General features: G+C 45.1%; 1 protein-coding gene and 1 long non-coding RNA gene across 2 annotated transcripts in view; one reads left to right on the top strand and one right to left on the bottom strand.

Annotated features, from left to right (window-relative positions):
- The window catches only part of LOC128777746 (uncharacterized), a 31,496-nt gene extending 25,883 nt beyond the window's left edge, over positions 1-5,613 (top strand). The window contains exon 2 of the long non-coding RNA XR_008423098.1: positions 5,217-5,613. This is a non-coding gene — a long non-coding RNA (uncharacterized LOC128777746). The remainder of the gene's footprint in view (positions 1-5,216) is intronic.
- RPS10 (ribosomal protein S10) lies at positions 160-6,972 on the bottom strand. Its single transcript, XM_019456813.2, has 6 exons — positions 6,866-6,972; positions 5,925-6,074; positions 5,527-5,698; positions 3,316-3,393; positions 1,009-1,064; positions 160-251 (listed from the first exon to the last, which is right to left on the bottom strand). Exons 2-6 carry the CDS (start codon positions 6,072-6,074, stop codon positions 210-212), a joined length of 498 nt encoding a protein of 165 aa, XP_019312358.1. The 5' UTR covers positions 6,866-6,972; the 3' UTR covers positions 160-209.
- Between the last annotated feature and the right edge of the window lie 10,655 nt (positions 6,973-17,627).

The following is a 17,627-nucleotide window of genomic DNA, read 5'->3' as shown; positions in this document are numbered from 1 at the left end:
CGTGTCTCAGCCAACTACTGCAGCTCTAACAGCCACAAGTGATGCCACCCTGGATGAAGACAACTCTTTAGACGTATACGGTCTTGCCCCATTTACACTCTGATCCTTGTATCATTCCTGTTCAGCCCACAGAATGCAAACCAAACAGGACACACAAGATTAACTTTTTTCTGGCTACAGATTTATTCAACACAAAACAATCTCCAACTTTACTGAGGTGGCTGACCACGTCCACGACCAAATCCGCCTCTCTGCAAGAGAAAACATATGACATCAGCATTAGCAGGATGCCAGACAGGCCTCATTATCCAATGTAAGGGCTCAAGACTTCAAGCCGTAACTCCCAGCCCTGCTCTTTACTAGCTACAAGGCCACCTCCTAGGCCTGTTTCCACATTTGTAAAATGGGAATATGGAGACCCATTCAAGAGTGTGCTCCAATCACACACACACAGAAGCACCCCCAGCACGGGACAGCTGTGGCCTCAACAGTGATATGGCAGCACCTGCCCCGAGCACTTTACCTAGATCAATTAATCTCACAAGTACTCGCGACAGCTAAGACCATCACCTCTATTTTAAGGATGAGGAAACAGGCATGGAGAGAATGTGCCCAATATGACACCACCAAAAGGAAGATGAAGGACCTGATTCCACACCATCTTGGTCCTGGAGCTCAATCTCCAGTTTGTAGTTCTTAACTGTAAGTTTTAGTTCACAAAACTACTTACGGCAGTTAGAATTATGATACTCATCAATGAAGAAATCACTATGCTATATGTCGTATTGATTTGGGGTCTTAAGGTTTCAGTAACTTACATATTTATAGAAGTTTGTATGCTGTATCTTAATGTAAAAACCTGGTTCATACTTCTCTGGGAGGGGGCTCCACTGCAACAAGGGGTGGGACCCACGACACTACACCATACCCCCAGAACTTGCAGACCCCCAGGGCAGAGGCCAGAACAATGACTGCCTATCTACGGAGAGCAATCAGGGGGATACTCACAAACTGGAATTCAGTTGCTGACCCAGCCCCGGCCTCAGCTTTCTTGTCGGCACCAGCTGGAACAAGAAACATCACTTTAGAACCATCAGATGAGGTGATCTACTACAGACCAAGGGAAGCCATTTCAACAATTGTACACCATGAAGTGCAGGTAAATTATACCCAATGGTGAATCACTTCTGCCCCATCCCTCTCCTGTGGCAGCTTTCCTTACGTCATCCTTCAGAACTCACAGTTCAAACTACCGCTTCCTCCAGGAAGGCTGCCCAGACCACCAAGTCTGAATTATGTGCCCTTCATATAGTCCCCCACTTCCCATCGAGTTACTTACATGCTTCAGATCAGCACCTAGCTTACAGAGACAGCGCAATAAAGAAGGAAGAGATAAAGAACATAAAGGCTCACAGAAGGAAAAAGTAACTTCATTATGACCACGGTAAAGAACAAAGATGAAAAGATCCGGTGCTGCCCTGTCCTGTGTGGCAGAAACTGGTCCAAACTGAGGTATGTGCAGAATACATCAGACTTAAAGACTTGAGAGAGTGCAAAACAATGTTTATACAGATTACATGTTAAAATAGCACCATATTTTATTTTTCTTAAAATTTTAGTTTGAGAGCAAGAGAGAATCTCAAGGAGGTGCCATGCTGTTGGCACAGAGCCCAATGCAGGTCTCAATCTCATGAACCATGAGATCATTTACATGAGCCGAAACCAAGAGTCAGACGCTTAACTGACTGAGCCACCCAGGTGCCCCTAAAATAACATTTTTAAAAATACTGGATTTGGGGTACATGGCTGGCTCAATCAGTAGAGCACACAACGCAATCTCAGGGTTGTAGGTTGGAGCCCCACATCGGATATAGAGCTTAAAAAATAAACAAATAAAATCTTGCTTTTCTCCCCTCCCTCCCCCGCCCCTTCGACAAGCAAGCTATCGTGTTCCCAATGCTGTACTTTTGTTCATGTTGCTCTCACCCGAAATGCTCATTGCCACTCAAACTGGGGCTCAGGCCCAACCTCACATCCTCTGGAGAACTACTCCAATCCCCATGTGATGTGACTTTTTAAAATTTTTTTTTTACTGTTTATTTATTTTTGAGACAGAGAGAGACACAGCATGAACGGGGGAGGGTCAGAGAGAGAGAGGGAAACACAGAACCTGAAGCAGGCTCCAGGCTCTGAGCCATCAGCACAGAGACCAACACGGGGCTCGAACTCACGGACCACAAGATCACGACCTGAGCGGAAGTCAGAAGCTCAACCAACTGAGCCACCCAGGTGCCCGGTGATGTGACATCTAGTAAGAGCAACCATTAACTTTCTCTGAACTAGGGGCTGGAGAAATTCTTTCTTACTATCCAGTAACAAATTCACATCAGATGCTCATGTCTATTTCTTTTATGAAGAATCAGGAACCAGGACATGAGGCAGGTATGTGTGGAAGAAGTTGACAAAAATTCCTTTATACCCTGCTTTCGTATTACAATTAACTGCTTCTCAACAAAGATAAGGACTCTTTAAGTGGCCCACAAAGCTATGAGACCTACACCCTCATCTGACTCTCCTGTCTTCTATGGTTTAGACAAGCCAGACCAGGTGCCTTAATGCTCACCCCACAGAGAGCTACTGGCTGACTCCCCATACCTCCTTCAGATGTTTGCTTAAATCTCGCTTCTGTGACTGAAAACCCTATTGAAAACTGCACCATCCCCCTGCTTTATTTTTTCCCTGAAGCATCCACACCAGAGGCAGACTATATACTCATTTTTGCTTACCAGTCTCCTACTACTAAAATGCAATTTCAGTGAGAAGGACCCTTTATCTGTTACGTACGCTACTGTCTCTCCAGCTCCTACAACATTGCCCGGTGCATCACAGAAATATATATATATTGGTTGAATGAACAAACACCTGTTATTCCAAGACAATGCAAACACCTATTTAAAGACAAGGTTTTGAACCATTTTTGCAATAAGAAGAAAAAGACAATGTGAATGGGCCCTGCCCGCAAGGAGCTTGCGACACAGGAACACAACCACCAACTAACAAAAGCACGTTGCTTTCTTGAAAGTTTTCAGTTTTGCTCTACTTAAGGTCTTCAATAAAGTCTTCCGTGTCCCCAGTGAAAAGGCCTTTTCTCCTAATCCCATCTATCCAATCCCCGCACAAGGCAAGAAACATAAAGCAATCCAGCTAAATCTTTCCTGGTCACCTTGGCATTTTCAAGGGCTGAGCCCCAGCCAAGGTGACTGAGAATCCAGAGATCCCACCCCAATACCCCGATACAGATGATGCATTACTCACGGGGCACAGCGCTTCGTCTGTAGGTGTCTCTGTCAGCTTCCCCTCGTGTGAGTCTTGCAGGCCGCTCTCCTTCCAGACCTAGACAAATGAAACCACACTGTGAACATAGAGCAATGTGGGAACTCTGCTGCCTCCAGACCAAGGAAAGTGAAATTGCTCTCCTGTTCTCACTGGCAACTTAGTTACGATGAGTTCAAGGGGACAGAACTGACACAGAACTACTGGCCAGAAGTTTTGTCATCACTGACACCGGCTCCTCAAATGTGATGGAGAAAACTCACAATTAAAATGCCACCCATCTGCAAAAGTATTGCTTTCTTCTAGTGCACTTCTCAACACAGATACACATCTTCCAAATACTTGGCAAATTAAGCAATCTGACCATTTCTACAAATCTCTGAAGAGCCAAAATTTTGAACTTGACCCATCTCTGAAGTGGAAAATCTCCTGTGCAAATGGGAAAGGAGGTGCTGAAAGCCCCACCTCCAACAGTCAGCATATAAATATACAGGCCACCAAGAACCCTTTAGTCCCTGGGCTGTGGGATGTATGTTAAGGCAGATTAACTTATTTCAGAGTTTCTTTATTTTGAGAGAGTGACAGAGACAGAGAGAGAATGAATATGAATGAATATTCCAAGCAGGCTCTGCACCAGCAGCACAGAGCCCAATGCAGGGTGTGAACTCACCAACTGGGAGATCATGACCTTAGAAGAAACCAAGAGTCAGATGCTTAACTGAGCCACCCAGGTGCCCCTAGGCAGATTTAAAAGGTACTTTTAAAACACTCTCCAAAACACTAGAAGTCAATCTCATTCTCTCTACCCAGCACCCTAGAACTTTACCTAGAATCCATGATTAGAATATAAACTATAATTGATCTGAAACACGTCTAAACTGCAGGGGTCTACCCAGACACAATTTCTTTTGATAAACGAAGAGTATAGTACAGTAAATACAAAGGCACCTCTAACCTCCACATTGTTCCAAAGGTCAAGTGTATTTTTTTTTTTTTTTTTTTAAGTACAAGAAGACTGAACCTGTAGTGAGTGGCTAAAACGCATGCCAAGTCTCATTTATGCCAACTAAGTCAGAATCTGTGGGGGCACAGACTGTTCTTCCCCCTGCCGGGGATTCCAAGATACAGCAGAGAACCTTTGCTCTACTGATACATAATCCCACGTAACCACCAGAATCCCCTAGGGAACGTTCACAAAAAATAGATTCCTGAGTGCTAAGAAGTCTCTCGCCAGGGGAACCTGGACAGTGTGGTGATTATCTGGTTTTAGGACACTGCACCTCGTTACCCAAGCCCACAAACTGCTCCTCCCACAAAATTCCTATGACAAGTTCTTCCATAACCTAAGGAAAGAAAACCATAACCTTGACAAAACACAACTGTGAGACAGCGGTGATCCCCAGCCAGAAGGTAATTCACCACCCTTCTCACAAGCACATCCTTTCACACTATGATTAGGAGTTTGAGTTTTGATTATTTTAATTTTTTTTAAACATTTATTTTTGAGACAGAGAGAGACAGAGCATGAACGGGGGAGGGGCAGAGAGAGAGGGAGACACAGAATCCGAAGCAGGCTCCAGGCTCTGAGCCATCAGCCCAGAGCCCGACGCGGGGCTCGAACTCACGGACCGCGAGATTGTGACCTGAGCCGAAGTCGGACGCTCAACCGACTGAGCCACCCAGGTGCCCCAGTTTTGATTATTTTAAATCAAATCAACCAGAGCCCAACGTGGGGCTCGAACTCTGAACAGTGAGATCGTGACCTAGGCCGAAGTCGGATGCTTAACCGACTGAGCCACCCAGGCACCCCTGGATTATTTTTGCTCCCATTGCCAGGAGACTCTATAAATAAACTCTCCGTTTTTTTCACATGTGGTAAACAGCTTTGTTCTGGACTTTTGGAGACCGGCACAATCTCTGTCCTGGAAAAGTTATTCCATGCTCTACCACATGTGCCTGGCCACGGACTATATTCTGTTTAATGGCATCACCTGGAATGGCCTGAAGACCTGGCATGATTGCAGTTCCATTACGAGTCCTACGCCAGGGGACAAAGGTTCCAGGACTTGGCCCATGGTCCAGCTGACACCAATGGTGTATTATAAGAGCCCTTTTGCTCCCCACCGTTTCACATATACCCTTCCTCTGAGAGAGAGAGCAACTTCAGAGCAGGCCTTCATGTGGGCAACATACCTTTGGGCCGCGGCCTGCCGGTCTCAGGACGGCTGCGACGCAGAGTGGCAGGCACGATCTCAGGGGGCAGGTGGAGGTAATCACGAAGATACTGGATACCCTCGTTGGTAAGGTACCAATAGAAATGTCTCCAGGCAAACTGTTCCTTTACGTAGCCTCGTGATTTGAGAGACTGTAAAACAGAAAACAACTGTCAAGATGCAACTAGAGACCCGAATCTAGAAACTTGGTGCAAAAGGAAGCTAAATTACGTAGACAAGCTTTCGGGATGTATCTACCTCAGCGCCCTTCAAGGCAGCAAGCAGCTCTGGCTGTCCTGACCTCTCCTTGGAATCTGCCTCCAACATTTAGTGGAAAATCCCTCCATCTGCACCCCACTCCAGCAGCCCCCAGGCTACCTGCATGGCTTTCATGACGTGAAGATTGGGCACATTCTTGTCTGCCAGCTCAGGGTGTTTAGGCATGTGGACATCCTTCTTGGCCACCATCACTCCCTCCTTGAAAAGGAGTTCATAAATGGCAATTCGGTTCTTCTTGGGCATCAACATCTAGAAGGAAGTGATCCATCAAGAGCATTTCTGGGCAAAATAGCCAGGGTCCAGCAACAAAGTTCATGACCCCAAAACGATCACACAAAATTATCGTCCAGTGGGTTGAAATCTCAAACCACGCACTTGAAAATATGCAGGAAAGAGAAGTTCAAACTCCTCAAAACTGACACCCGCCAGTTACCCTCCTCCACCTGCCAAAAACGCTCGAGGAAGAAGGTGCCGTGACGTTTGGGCAAAACAGATGTGGGGTGGCCCTTCGCGCCAGACTTCATTCTCACACTCACGGAAGCATAATGGGGGGCGCAAACCCTGTACTCTCGGCAGTATTTGGGGGGACTTGAGGAACTGTACCTAGCGCGGAACGGCGAGGCATGCTTTCAGGGACGCAGGACCCCAAACCGAAGGGCCAAGGCCTTCCCTCCCTCATCTCCTACCACTCTTCCACTAGAGCTGCAAGGCCAGGCAAGGAGGGAGCCCGGAGGAAAGAATTCAGGATCGAAACAAAAACGGGCAAGAGGAGCACAGTGTCCTCAAACTCGCCATTAGGGTCGCCGCGACACAAGGGCTTCCATCCCCCCCTCCTCAGCCTCCGCAAACGGGACGCCAATCTTCTTTCAGCGCCCCACTACCCGCCAAAGAGCGCCCGCGGCCCCTCTCACTACTCAGAAATAGACGCGCGGGAAGCAGGAGAGTGGCCCCTCCGCCCCGACTGCGGGGCGGAGCGGCGACTACGACAACTGGATGGCCAGGATGGAGGCCGATGGAACCCGCACCACGGAGAAACTCACCTCTGCAGCTACTACGTCCGGGACCGGGGCCGAAAAGAAGGGGCATGCGCGGCGCGGCGTCTCTTCCGGGCTGACGTGCCCCGCCCCCTGCGAGGACCCGCGGGCTGCCTGGGGTGGCTTCGGCGGTGCCTGAGGGACTGGTTGGCTCCTTGCGGCTCGGAACCTCGACCGCCCGGGGGACTCCACGCACGTGGGAGCCGACGCCGGAGCTTGTGAGCCTGCGTGTATTGTCGGAAAATGATCCCTTTTATGCTTGCGCAGTCCCTTCAGAAACACGCTAATTCTTTATTTCCCACCGATAATTTAACTTCTTATTGTGGAAGTAATACATGTTTTTTGAGCAGGTAGAGAACATATAGGCGAAACAATAACAATAATATAAGAATAAATACAGAATCCCATGAGCTAAAGGTAATGACTATTGACATTTTGGTATGTATGCTTCTACACTCAAACGCACCCAAGCAAGTATGTAGATAGATAGATAGATAGATAGATAGCAACAATGGGATGTCTTGTATGTACATTATGTAAGATATGGTGGTGACCTGTGTTTTTCTGCTTATCACACATCATGAATCTCTTTTCATGTAATTGAGGGGAGTCCACTGGTGGATAGTTGAATCAACACTGTGGGTATGGTTGTTTTTGTTGTTGTTGTTGTTGTTTTTTCTTTTTTTTTCTTTTTGAGAGAGAAGAGGGCCCAAGGGAACGAGGGGCAGAGAGAGAGAGAGAGAATCCCACGAGGGGCAGAGAGAGACAGAGAAGTGGGGCTCGCCCGGAGCTCGTGTTTTACCCGAAGGGGGACTCGTGCTCATCTGAAGTGGGGCTGGAGCTCCCCTGATGCGGGCCTCGAACTCATGAACTGTGAGATCATGACCTCAGCGGGAAGTAAGATGCTTAACAACTGAGCCACCCAGGTGCCCAGGGATTTTCTTTTCTTTTTTTTTTTTTTTTAAGTTTATCTATTGGGGCACCTGGGTGGCTCAGTCAGTTGAGCGTCCGACTTCAGCTCAGGTCATGATCTCACAGTCTGTGAGTTCGAGCCCCACCCACATCGGGCTCTGTGCTGATGGCTTAGAGCCTGGAGCCTGCTTCCAATTCTGTGTCTCCCTCTCTCTCTGCCCCTTCCCTGTTCATGCTCTGTCTCTCTCTGTCTCAAAAAAAAAAAAAAAATAAATAAATAAATAAATAAATAAATAAATAAATAAAGTTTATTTATTTTGAGATAGAAAGAGCAACTTGGGGAGGGGCAGAGAGAGAGGGGGGGACAGAGGATCCGAAGCAGGCCCTGTGCTGACAGCAGAGAGCCCAACGCGCGACCTGAACTCATGAGCTGTGAGATCATGACCTGACCGGTTGTCAATCCAGCGTTTAACCAACTGAGCCACCCAGATGCCCCTGGATATGTATTTTTAAAATCCTTCACTGTTATAAGTAACAATACCACACACATATTTGCATCATTGTCCAGTATTTTCTTTAGGATAAATTCCTGGAAGTATAATTGTTGAGCAATAAAGCACACATTTTTTTTTTAATTTTTATTTTTTGACATTTATTTTTGAGAGAGAGAGTGTGAGTGGGGGAGGAGCAGAGAGAGAGAGAGGGAGACACAGAATCCAAAACAGGCTCCTGGCTCTGAGCTGTCAGCACAGAGCCTGAAGCAGGGCTGGAACTTGGGACCTGTGAGATCATGACCTAGGCCAAAGTCGGATGTTTAACTGCCTGAGTCACCCAGGTGCCCCTAAGGCACACGTTTTTAAAAAACTGTTTATTTACTTTTTTATTTGACAGAGAGCGGGCGAGGGAAGAGAAAGAGGGAGAGAGAGAATCCCAAGCTAATAATAGCACAGAGCCTAGGGGGTGTCCATCTCACAAACCATGAGATCATGACCTGAGCTGAAATCAAGAGTGCCATGGTTAACCGACTGAACCACCCACACACACCAACAAAGCACATTCTACATTTTTGACACATTCTACACTGACTTTCAGGAAGGCATTATCAATTTCATTCTAGCCAGCAGTTATTAACAAGACTCACTTCCCCATTAACCCTGCTGGGATTGGGTAATATTGTTACTCATTTTTGTCAGTTTGATAGATGCTCTTTTAATTTATTTTTATTGATTACTTCTGTGGTTAAACAGTTTTCTTTTTAGGCGTTTGTGTTCCTTCTTTTATGAATTGTTCGTTTCCATGTTCAGTTTTCCTATTGAAAACTTTTTTTTCTATTGGTTTGAAATCACTCTTTACATATGAAAGCTATTAATCATTTATCACATACTTTTTCAAGAATTTCCCCATTTTTTTCATTTGTCTTGATTTTCATGGTATTTGGAAGTAGAAGTTTCATGTTTCTTTATATCCAAATCTTTATGATTTTCAGACTTTGGTACAATGCTTAAAACATCACTCAACATCTCACGATTATATAAATATTCATCTAGTTTCTTCAAGTATTCCTGTGGTCTTATTACCTAAAAAATATTTCTCACTTTTCCAAGATGGAAAAAATTTTGGAGATTGGTTGCACAACAATGTGAATTACTTAATGCTACTGAACTGTATACCTAAAAATGGGTAAGATAGTAAATATTCTGTTATGTATATTTTACCACAATTTGAAAAATAAGTATTCATAACACGTTTACAGAAATTTTTTATTTTGGGGTCACCTGGGTGGCTTAGTCGAGTAAGCATCAGACTTTGGTTCAGGTCATGATCTCACGGCTTGGGAGTTCGAGCCCTATGTTGGGCTCTGTGCTGACAGCTCAAGAGCCTCGAGCCTGCTTCAGATTCTGTGTCTCCTTCTCTCTTGGCCCCTCCCCTGCTCCTGGTCTGTATCTTTCTCTTTCTCAAACAGAAATAAACATTTGAAAAAATAAAAAAGAATTTTTTAAAATTTTTGTTTATTTTTTCAAATGTTTATTTTTGAGAGCACGAGTGGGGGAGGGGTAGAAAGAGAGGAGGACAGAGGATGCGAAGCAGGGCTCTGTGCTGACAGCAGAGAGCCTGAAGTGGGGCTCAAACTCACCAGCCATGAGATCATGACCTGAGCCAAAGTTGGACGCTTTACCGACTGAGCCACCCAGGCGCCTCTGAAATTTAAAATTTCATTTAAAAAAGAATAAACAATAGATTTGACACACTTGAAGAACAGACAATAGATTTCACACATTTCAGTGAAATGGGAGATGGAAGTGAAAAAAATTGACAATGTAGTTTAGGGAATAAAAGAGATGGAATATTTGAAAGAAAGGATAAGAAGTATGACGGATAGAGTGAGAAAGTCTACTATCAAGTGAAGTCTCATAATAGAGTATGTAAGAAGGAAACACTGTCAGAATATTTTCCAGAATTATTGGAAAACAACACACTTCAGATTCACTGAGCTCATCGAATCCCAAGGTGGATTTACCTAAGAACATATCCATGCCCACAAACAAACAAAAAACCCCAAAACATAAAAAATTTATACATCCATGCCTAAACATATAATGAAATTGCAGCGCATCAAAAACAAAGAGAAGATCTTAAAAGCTGGAAAAGACAAGTAGGACTGCTCTCTTCCCAGAGCAGCAATAGAATGCCCTCTGCCGAAATGGAGTCTCCCAGGTCACCTCCCTGGTAATGGCTAGAGTGATCCCTCTATTATATCAGACCATATCATTCCCCTGCGTAAAACCCTCCAATAACTCCCTAGTTCACTTGCAAAAATACTCAGTCTTTTTTGTGACTTAACTGTTTGTGTTTAGATCTTTTATTCCGCAGTGTTTTCTGATGTAAAATTTTTAACTCCAAAGGGTTAGCTGCTATCTCAACATCATTTCCTCAATAAGCTACGCTTCTATTTCTCTGAAATCCCGCTGAATTGTTTATGAGAGATGAATTCAATTTCAGGTTTTGTTGCATTTGTGCCTATGAGACACACTGGTGAAATACCAGTCTCATTTTCTTTTAAAAATTTTTTAAAGTTTTTATTTTAATTCCCGTTAGTTAACATGCAGTATTATGTTAGTTTCAGGTGTGGTTTCAGTAGAGTGGTTCGATCCCAGTATAATTTTAGATAAAAAGCTCAGAATTTGTTCTGTGGGATAGAGTTGGGTTAGATTAGGTAAGGGAGTCATCTAAGACCTTGTAAGTATCTGAGATCATCTAGAGAGGGTGTGGGTAAAGAAGGACCTCACAGAACTTCTCAGCTCACCTGGAAATACCTGTGGATGGTATTCCTGTAGGTGTCTCCTTCCCTGGGTAGATCCCTTCTGATGGGCAAGGACCATGCTTTTCTCTCTGTGTCCTCTCCAGCAGTGAGCACAAAGTCTCACACGTTAGGTATACTTAATAAATGTTTCCAGGGGCGCCTGGGTGGCTCAGTCCGTTAGGTGTCTGACTTCAGCTCAGGTCGTGATCTCACGGTTTGTGGGTTCTAGCCCGTGTGGGCTCTGTGCTGTCAGCCCAGAGTCTGGAACCTGCTCTTGATTCTGTGTCTCCCTCTCTTTCTGCCCCTCCCCTGCTCATGCTCTGTCTCTCTCTCTCTGTCTCTCAAAAATAAATAAACATTAAAAAAAAATTTTAAATAAATGTTTCCAGAATAAACAGCAACCTCATGAGGAAGGAGGACGAATAATAATACCCTCTGACTTTATAGAAGACTTCTCTGATGACAGTATATCCTTGAATTCACTGAATTCCATGCATCAGTTAGGCACTGAGCACCTGGCGCTGGGCCAGGTGGTGGGGCAAGAGTCGGGGCAGGAACACACATGGATCCCATGCCAAGCAAGAAACACCTCCATTATGTGCTGGAAGCTATGAAGAAAACGATCAGGGTGTGGTGACAGAAAGCAAGGGGGAGTAAGGAGGTTAACACCTATGGAGGAGTCGAGCTTGGGTTGAGAACAGGCTAGGGGAGCAGTTCCTACAACAGGTTCTACTGCAGAAAAGCACTTGAGTTGAAAGGCAGCCAGCCTGGCTGGGACAGACAAGGCACAAGTGGCCTCAGGAAGGAAGCAGGATTTTATTCAAAGGGCAGTGAAAAGCAACAGCTTTCAAGAAGAGCGACAGGGGGCTCTTGGTGGGCTCAGTCGGGAGGGCATGTGACTCTCAGGGTTATAAATTCAAGCTCCACGTTGGGTCTAGAGATTACTCAGAAATAAAACGTAAAAAAAAAAAAAAGGAAAGAAAGAAAGTAGTGACAGGATCAGATGTATGTTTTAGGAAGATTAACTTTTATAAAGATCAACACCATTTTTACCACTGCCATGCTATACTGTGCATAAGGTGTAATTACGTCACCTGCCACATGTTAAAGGTTCAGAAACCACAAAGAACCAAAAGCCCAAAACTGAGGCTTAGAGAAACAGATGCTTCTTTCTAGGTTACAAGACGTAGGAAGTGATGGAAGTGGAGTCTGACTGCAGAGCCCCAAGCCTTCCCTGTTGCCCTAGGCTGTCCCTCTGCAATGGGGTCTTTCTACTGGGGTCAAGGTCAGGGGCAGGGAGCCAGAGCCCAGGACTTAGCACAGTGAGAGGAGGGACTCTAGCTCTCCTGGGGTTTGGTCTCACCCCTGCTGCCCATCAGAATAGCTTGGGAGGCTTTTAAAAATCCATTCACCCAGTCCATACCCCAGACCAATTTAGTCAACTGCTCTGGGGGTGGAGCCCAGGCATCAGTATTTTATTTTGTCATTTTTCTTGATGTGTAATATACATGCGGTAAAGTGCACACATCTTAAGACTACAAGTCAATGTGTCGTTACGTGTGTGTACATGTGACTCCATGTTAACTACCATCCAGATCAAGAGATGGAGTATGTGGGGCACCTGGGTGGCTCCGTTGGTTAAGCGTCCAACTCTTGGTTTTAGCTCAGGTCATGAATTTGCTGTTCGTGAGTCTGAGCCCTGAGTCGGGCTCTGCGCTGACAAGTGTGGAGCCTGTTTGGGATTCTCTCTCTTACCCTCTCTCTCTGCCCCTCCCCTGCCTGTGCCCTCTCTCTTTCTCTCTCAAAAATAAATAAATAAACTTAAAAAAAATAAAGAGAGAGAATGGGGTATGACCAAAACCCTAGTCTTGGTTTCCATCGATGCCCCACCCCAATTCCCACATACACACTGTTCTGACTGATGGCACCACAGATGTGTCTGTTTGGGTCTGGCTACACGCCCCCCCCCCCCCCAACTCCCAGTCACTAGGTCTGTGAGGATCCGTGTCACAGGTATGGGCAGTCTGTTGCTTTTTGTTGCTGAGTGACATTCCGTTGTATAGATAGATCACAATTTGTTTATCTATTTACCAGTTGATGGACATCTAAGTTGTTGCCAGTGTTTGGCCACTATACATAAAGCTGCTGAGGGGCTCCTGGGTGGCTTAGCAGGTTGAGTGCCCAACTCTTGATTTCGGCTCAGGTCGTGATCCCAGGGTTGTGGGATTGAGCCCTGCGTTGGGTTCTGTGCTGGACGTGGAGCCTACTTGGGATTCTCTCTCTCTCCCTCTCCCTGCCCCTCCCCCAGTCTCTTTCTCTCTCTCTCTCTCTCTCTCTCTCTCTCTCTCTCAAAGAAAAAAAGTAACAAAGCTGCTGAGAATGAATGGTCTTACACACATCTTCTGGTGGACCTGGGTGCTGAGTAGCAGCGGTTTCTAAAGCAGCAAACCTTGAGAACCACTGACTTTGAGGAATCTATAAACTCCTTTTGCTATTGCAAAAGATGAAAGTCAGGGTCGGGGTCCCTGGAGCCCCTGGGAGCTCCAGGTTTGAAATGAGGTAACTGTGGCTTGTAAAGATTTTTTTGGTTGCAGTTCCTTTCCTTTTGAGGTTCCGGAGCCTTTAGTAGAATCTGTGTCACAGCAGGAATGGAGGGAGACCTGGGGAGCAGTGCCCCCTATGGCCTGCAGGGTGGCCTCTATTTCTGAGCCTCTGGGAACCCGGTGCACACGCTCTTTCATGGTCCAAGTAAGGTGATGCACTGGCTGTAACAGCAGTGAATCACATGTCACCAACAGACACCTTGGGCCTCACCGGTTCCCTGCATCTCCCTTCGCCACATCTAGAATAGCTTTCTAATCCTGTAGCCTGTTACCTCCTCCCACTTCTGAAGAAACCTCCTCAAAAGAGCCATCTGTGCTGCGAATTTTCATTTATAGCTCCCACAGCATATGTGAGTTTGTGATATGTAGGTAGATGGCTGCAGATACATTCCCGGACACACACACACACACACACACACACGCACACACACACACGCATGCATACATGAGTTACCCACATCTGGTGCCATGGGGCTGATGGTAGGATTTCTCCTCTAAATGGAGCCTGAACATGCCTTCCACATATGCCTTATGGACAACCTCTCCCTCAGGGACTGTCATCTCTTTGTATGTCACTGGGGCAGCTCCTCTGACCTCACCTGCATGGAGCAGCCATGATTAGTTCCCCAAATTATTTGATAATGATCAGTGTTGAGACAAAAACGGTAGACAGAGTTCAGGAATGACACATTTTTTGTTTAGATTTTTTTTTTAACATTTATTCATTTATGAGACACAGAGAGCACGAGCAGGGAAGGGGCAGAGAGAGAGGGAGACACAGAATCTGAAGCAGGCTCCAGGCTCTGAGCTGTCAGCACAGAGCCCGACATGGGGCTCGAACTCAAGAGCCGCAAGATCATGACCTGAGCCGAACTCGGATGCTTAACCGACTGAGCCACCCAGGCACCCCAGGAATGCCACATTTTTACAGTCTGTTGGGTCTGTTGCCTTGAGTCCCTGCTCTTTTTGCTGCTGCAGAGATGATCCACATTGCTGTCAAGGTCTGGTTCATCCACTGTCACCTGTAAACCTCTGAGCATTTCTCCTATTCCCGTGTTTTCCTTTCAACTGCCTAATTATAGCTTTGAGTACCCGTTTATGGCAGGAAAAACTGATGCTTGGGAAGTTTTGGAATGTCAGCTCCACGAGGGCACAGATTTCTGCCAGCAGTGCTCACAGCTGGTGAGCTGCTGTCCCAGCAGCCTGGACAGTGCCTGGCACACAGGAGGGGCTCAGTAAAGATTTCTTAATAAACGAAGCTTGTGGTGCATTTTGGTTTTGGAATTCCTAACTCAATATGCTCTTCCTACTGAACTTCCTTCCTCGGCTCAGTCCAGTAGGATGAGCAAGGTAGCCACGCTCCCCCTGGAGTTTCCTCTCCCCGCCCCCACTGGAGCCTGTCTTTCCCTCTACCCGGTCTGCTGCAAATCTCGGCTCTGCCACTGTCACTGTGGGGCCTTGGGCAGATCGCTTCGCCTCTCTGTGCCTCAGTTGCCTCAATTCCTTTGTGGAAATAACAGTCGTACCAACCTTGTGGGGTTGTGGGAAGGATTATAAGAGTTCACACAAGCGATGCATTTGGAGCAGTGCCTCACACACGGCGTGCACTCAAGACGTTAATTATTTAGTATTTTAAATTTTTCATGTTTATTTTTTACTATTCCATTATAAAATAAAACCATACAGGAAACCACAGAAAAGAAAGGTACAGTTTCACGAATTTTTAAAAAAAGATGATTTATTTATTTTGAGAGAGAGAGAGAATCTCAAGCAGGCCCGCTGCTGTCAGTGTGGAGCCTGGTGTGGGGCTCAAACTCACAAACCCTAAGATCGTGACTTGAGCTCAAACCAAGTGTCAGACGCTTAACCGACAAAGCCATCCGGGCTCCCCTAGTTTCATGAATTTTTGTAAGGCAAATGCTCTTGTAACCACCGTCCATGTCAAGAACTAGAACTTTGCTGTGCACCCCCCCATCCAGAAGCCCCTCCTTACCTCATCCCGAGTACGGCCCCTGGCTGCCTCCAACAGTGTCCACCAGCCCGGCTCATAGTATTCACTTCCACGGAGCATTGTCACCTATGTGTCCATCTCTAGATGCTGTAGTTCAGTGCCCAGTTTAAAAATGAACTTAATGGAGGTATAATTTATACCCAAGAACGTTCACCAATTTTAAGTGTGCGGTTTGATGAGTTGTGACAAATATATAGTCATATAACCATCAGTCATGATAGAAGAACATTTCAATCACCCGGAAAATTCACTTGTGCCCCTTTACACTCCTCCCTCCTTCCCACTCCTCGGTCCAGGCAACTACTGATCTGCTTTGTCACAATAGATTAAATTTCCCTTTTCTAAAATTTTGAAACAAAAATAAACTTTTATGTACATGAAATCATATATGGTATATTCCTTTTTGCAAATGGCTTCTTTCACTCAACATAATGGTTTTAAATTTTATTCACATGGCGGAGGGGGCGCCTGGGTGGCTCAGTCGGTTGAGCATCTGACTTTGGCTTAGATCATGATCTCACAGCTCATAGGTTCGAGCCCCACGTCGGGCTCTGTGCTGGCAGCTCGGGGCCTGGAGCCTGCTTCAGAGTCTGTGTCTCCCTCACTCTCTGCCCCTCCCCCACTTGCACTCTATCTGTCTCTCAAAAATAAATAAAACAGTAAAAAAATTATTCACCTTGTAGACTGTATCAATATTTTCTTCCTTATTGTTGCTGTGTAATATTCCACTGAACAAATATATTGAATGTGTTTATGCATTCCGTTTTGATGGGCACCATCAAAACACCATCAAAAACATCAATTTTTCTCTATCTGACTAAAGCTTCTGTGAACATGAGTGTACAGGTTTTGGTACAGACGTATGCTTTTCATTCCCTTGGGTAAATACCCACAAGTGGGATTGCTAGGTTGCATAAGAAGTGTGTGTTAAAATCTGCATGAAATTGTCAGATTATTCTCCAAAGCGGAGAACATTCTCATCAGCAACGTATGAGAATTCTAGTTACTTTGCATCGCTGCTAGCATTTAGAATCATCAGAGTTCTTTTTAAATCCGTTGGTTTGTTTCTTTCTGTTTTTTTTTTTAACCCGTTCTATGGTATGTAGGGTATATAGTGGTATCTCACGATAGTTCTAATTTGCATTTCCCTAATGACCAATCATGTTAAGTATCTTTTCATTGGCATATTGACCATTCATCCGTCTTTTTCTTTTCCCTCCCAGCTTTACTGAGGTATGATTGACAAACAATCATGGCCTATATTTAAGGTGGACACCTGGTGTTTTGATACCTTCTTTTCTGAAAGGTCTTTTTATCTTTTGCCCGTGAACATTTCCTTAAATTGTGGTAAAATGCACATAACTCACCATCATAACCATTTTCAAGCGTGTGATCAGTCTTTTGCCTGTTTCTAAGCCTGGATCGTTTTTTCCTCCTATTATTGAATTGTAGGAGTTATTTATATAATCTGGATACCAGTCCTTTTTGCAGATACATGTGCTGTGAATGTTTTCTCCTATTCTTGGCTTGTCTTTTCATTTTCTTGACAGTGTCTTTTGAAGACCAGAAGTTTTAAATTAATTAATTAATTATTAATAGACTACGTTATTAATTTTTTAACAACCGTGCTTTTTGTGTCCTAGCTAAGAAATCTTCGTCTACCTGAAGTTCACAAGGATTGCCTCCTATATTTTCTTTTAGAAGTTTTGTCGTTTTTACCTTTTACACTCACATCTATGATCGATTTCAAATTCAATTTTGTGTGTGTGTGTGAGGATGGAGATTCTTTTTGTTTCCAACGGCCATCTAGTTCTCCCAGTGTATTTGTTGAACAGACCATTCTTTCCACGTTGAATAGCTTTGGCATCTTTGTCAAAAATCAACAGACCATAAATTTCTGGATCTGCTTCTGGATTCTCTTTTCTCTTCTACTGCTCCCTG

This window comes from Panthera pardus, unplaced genomic scaffold (genome assembly GCF_024362965.1).
Source record: "Panthera pardus isolate Hobbes unplaced genomic scaffold, ASM2436296v1 HiC_scaffold_17, whole genome shotgun sequence".
In the NCBI taxonomy this organism is placed as follows: domain Eukaryota; kingdom Metazoa; phylum Chordata; class Mammalia; order Carnivora; family Felidae; genus Panthera; species Panthera pardus.
This window is presented reverse-complemented; position numbering and strand designations above follow the sequence as displayed.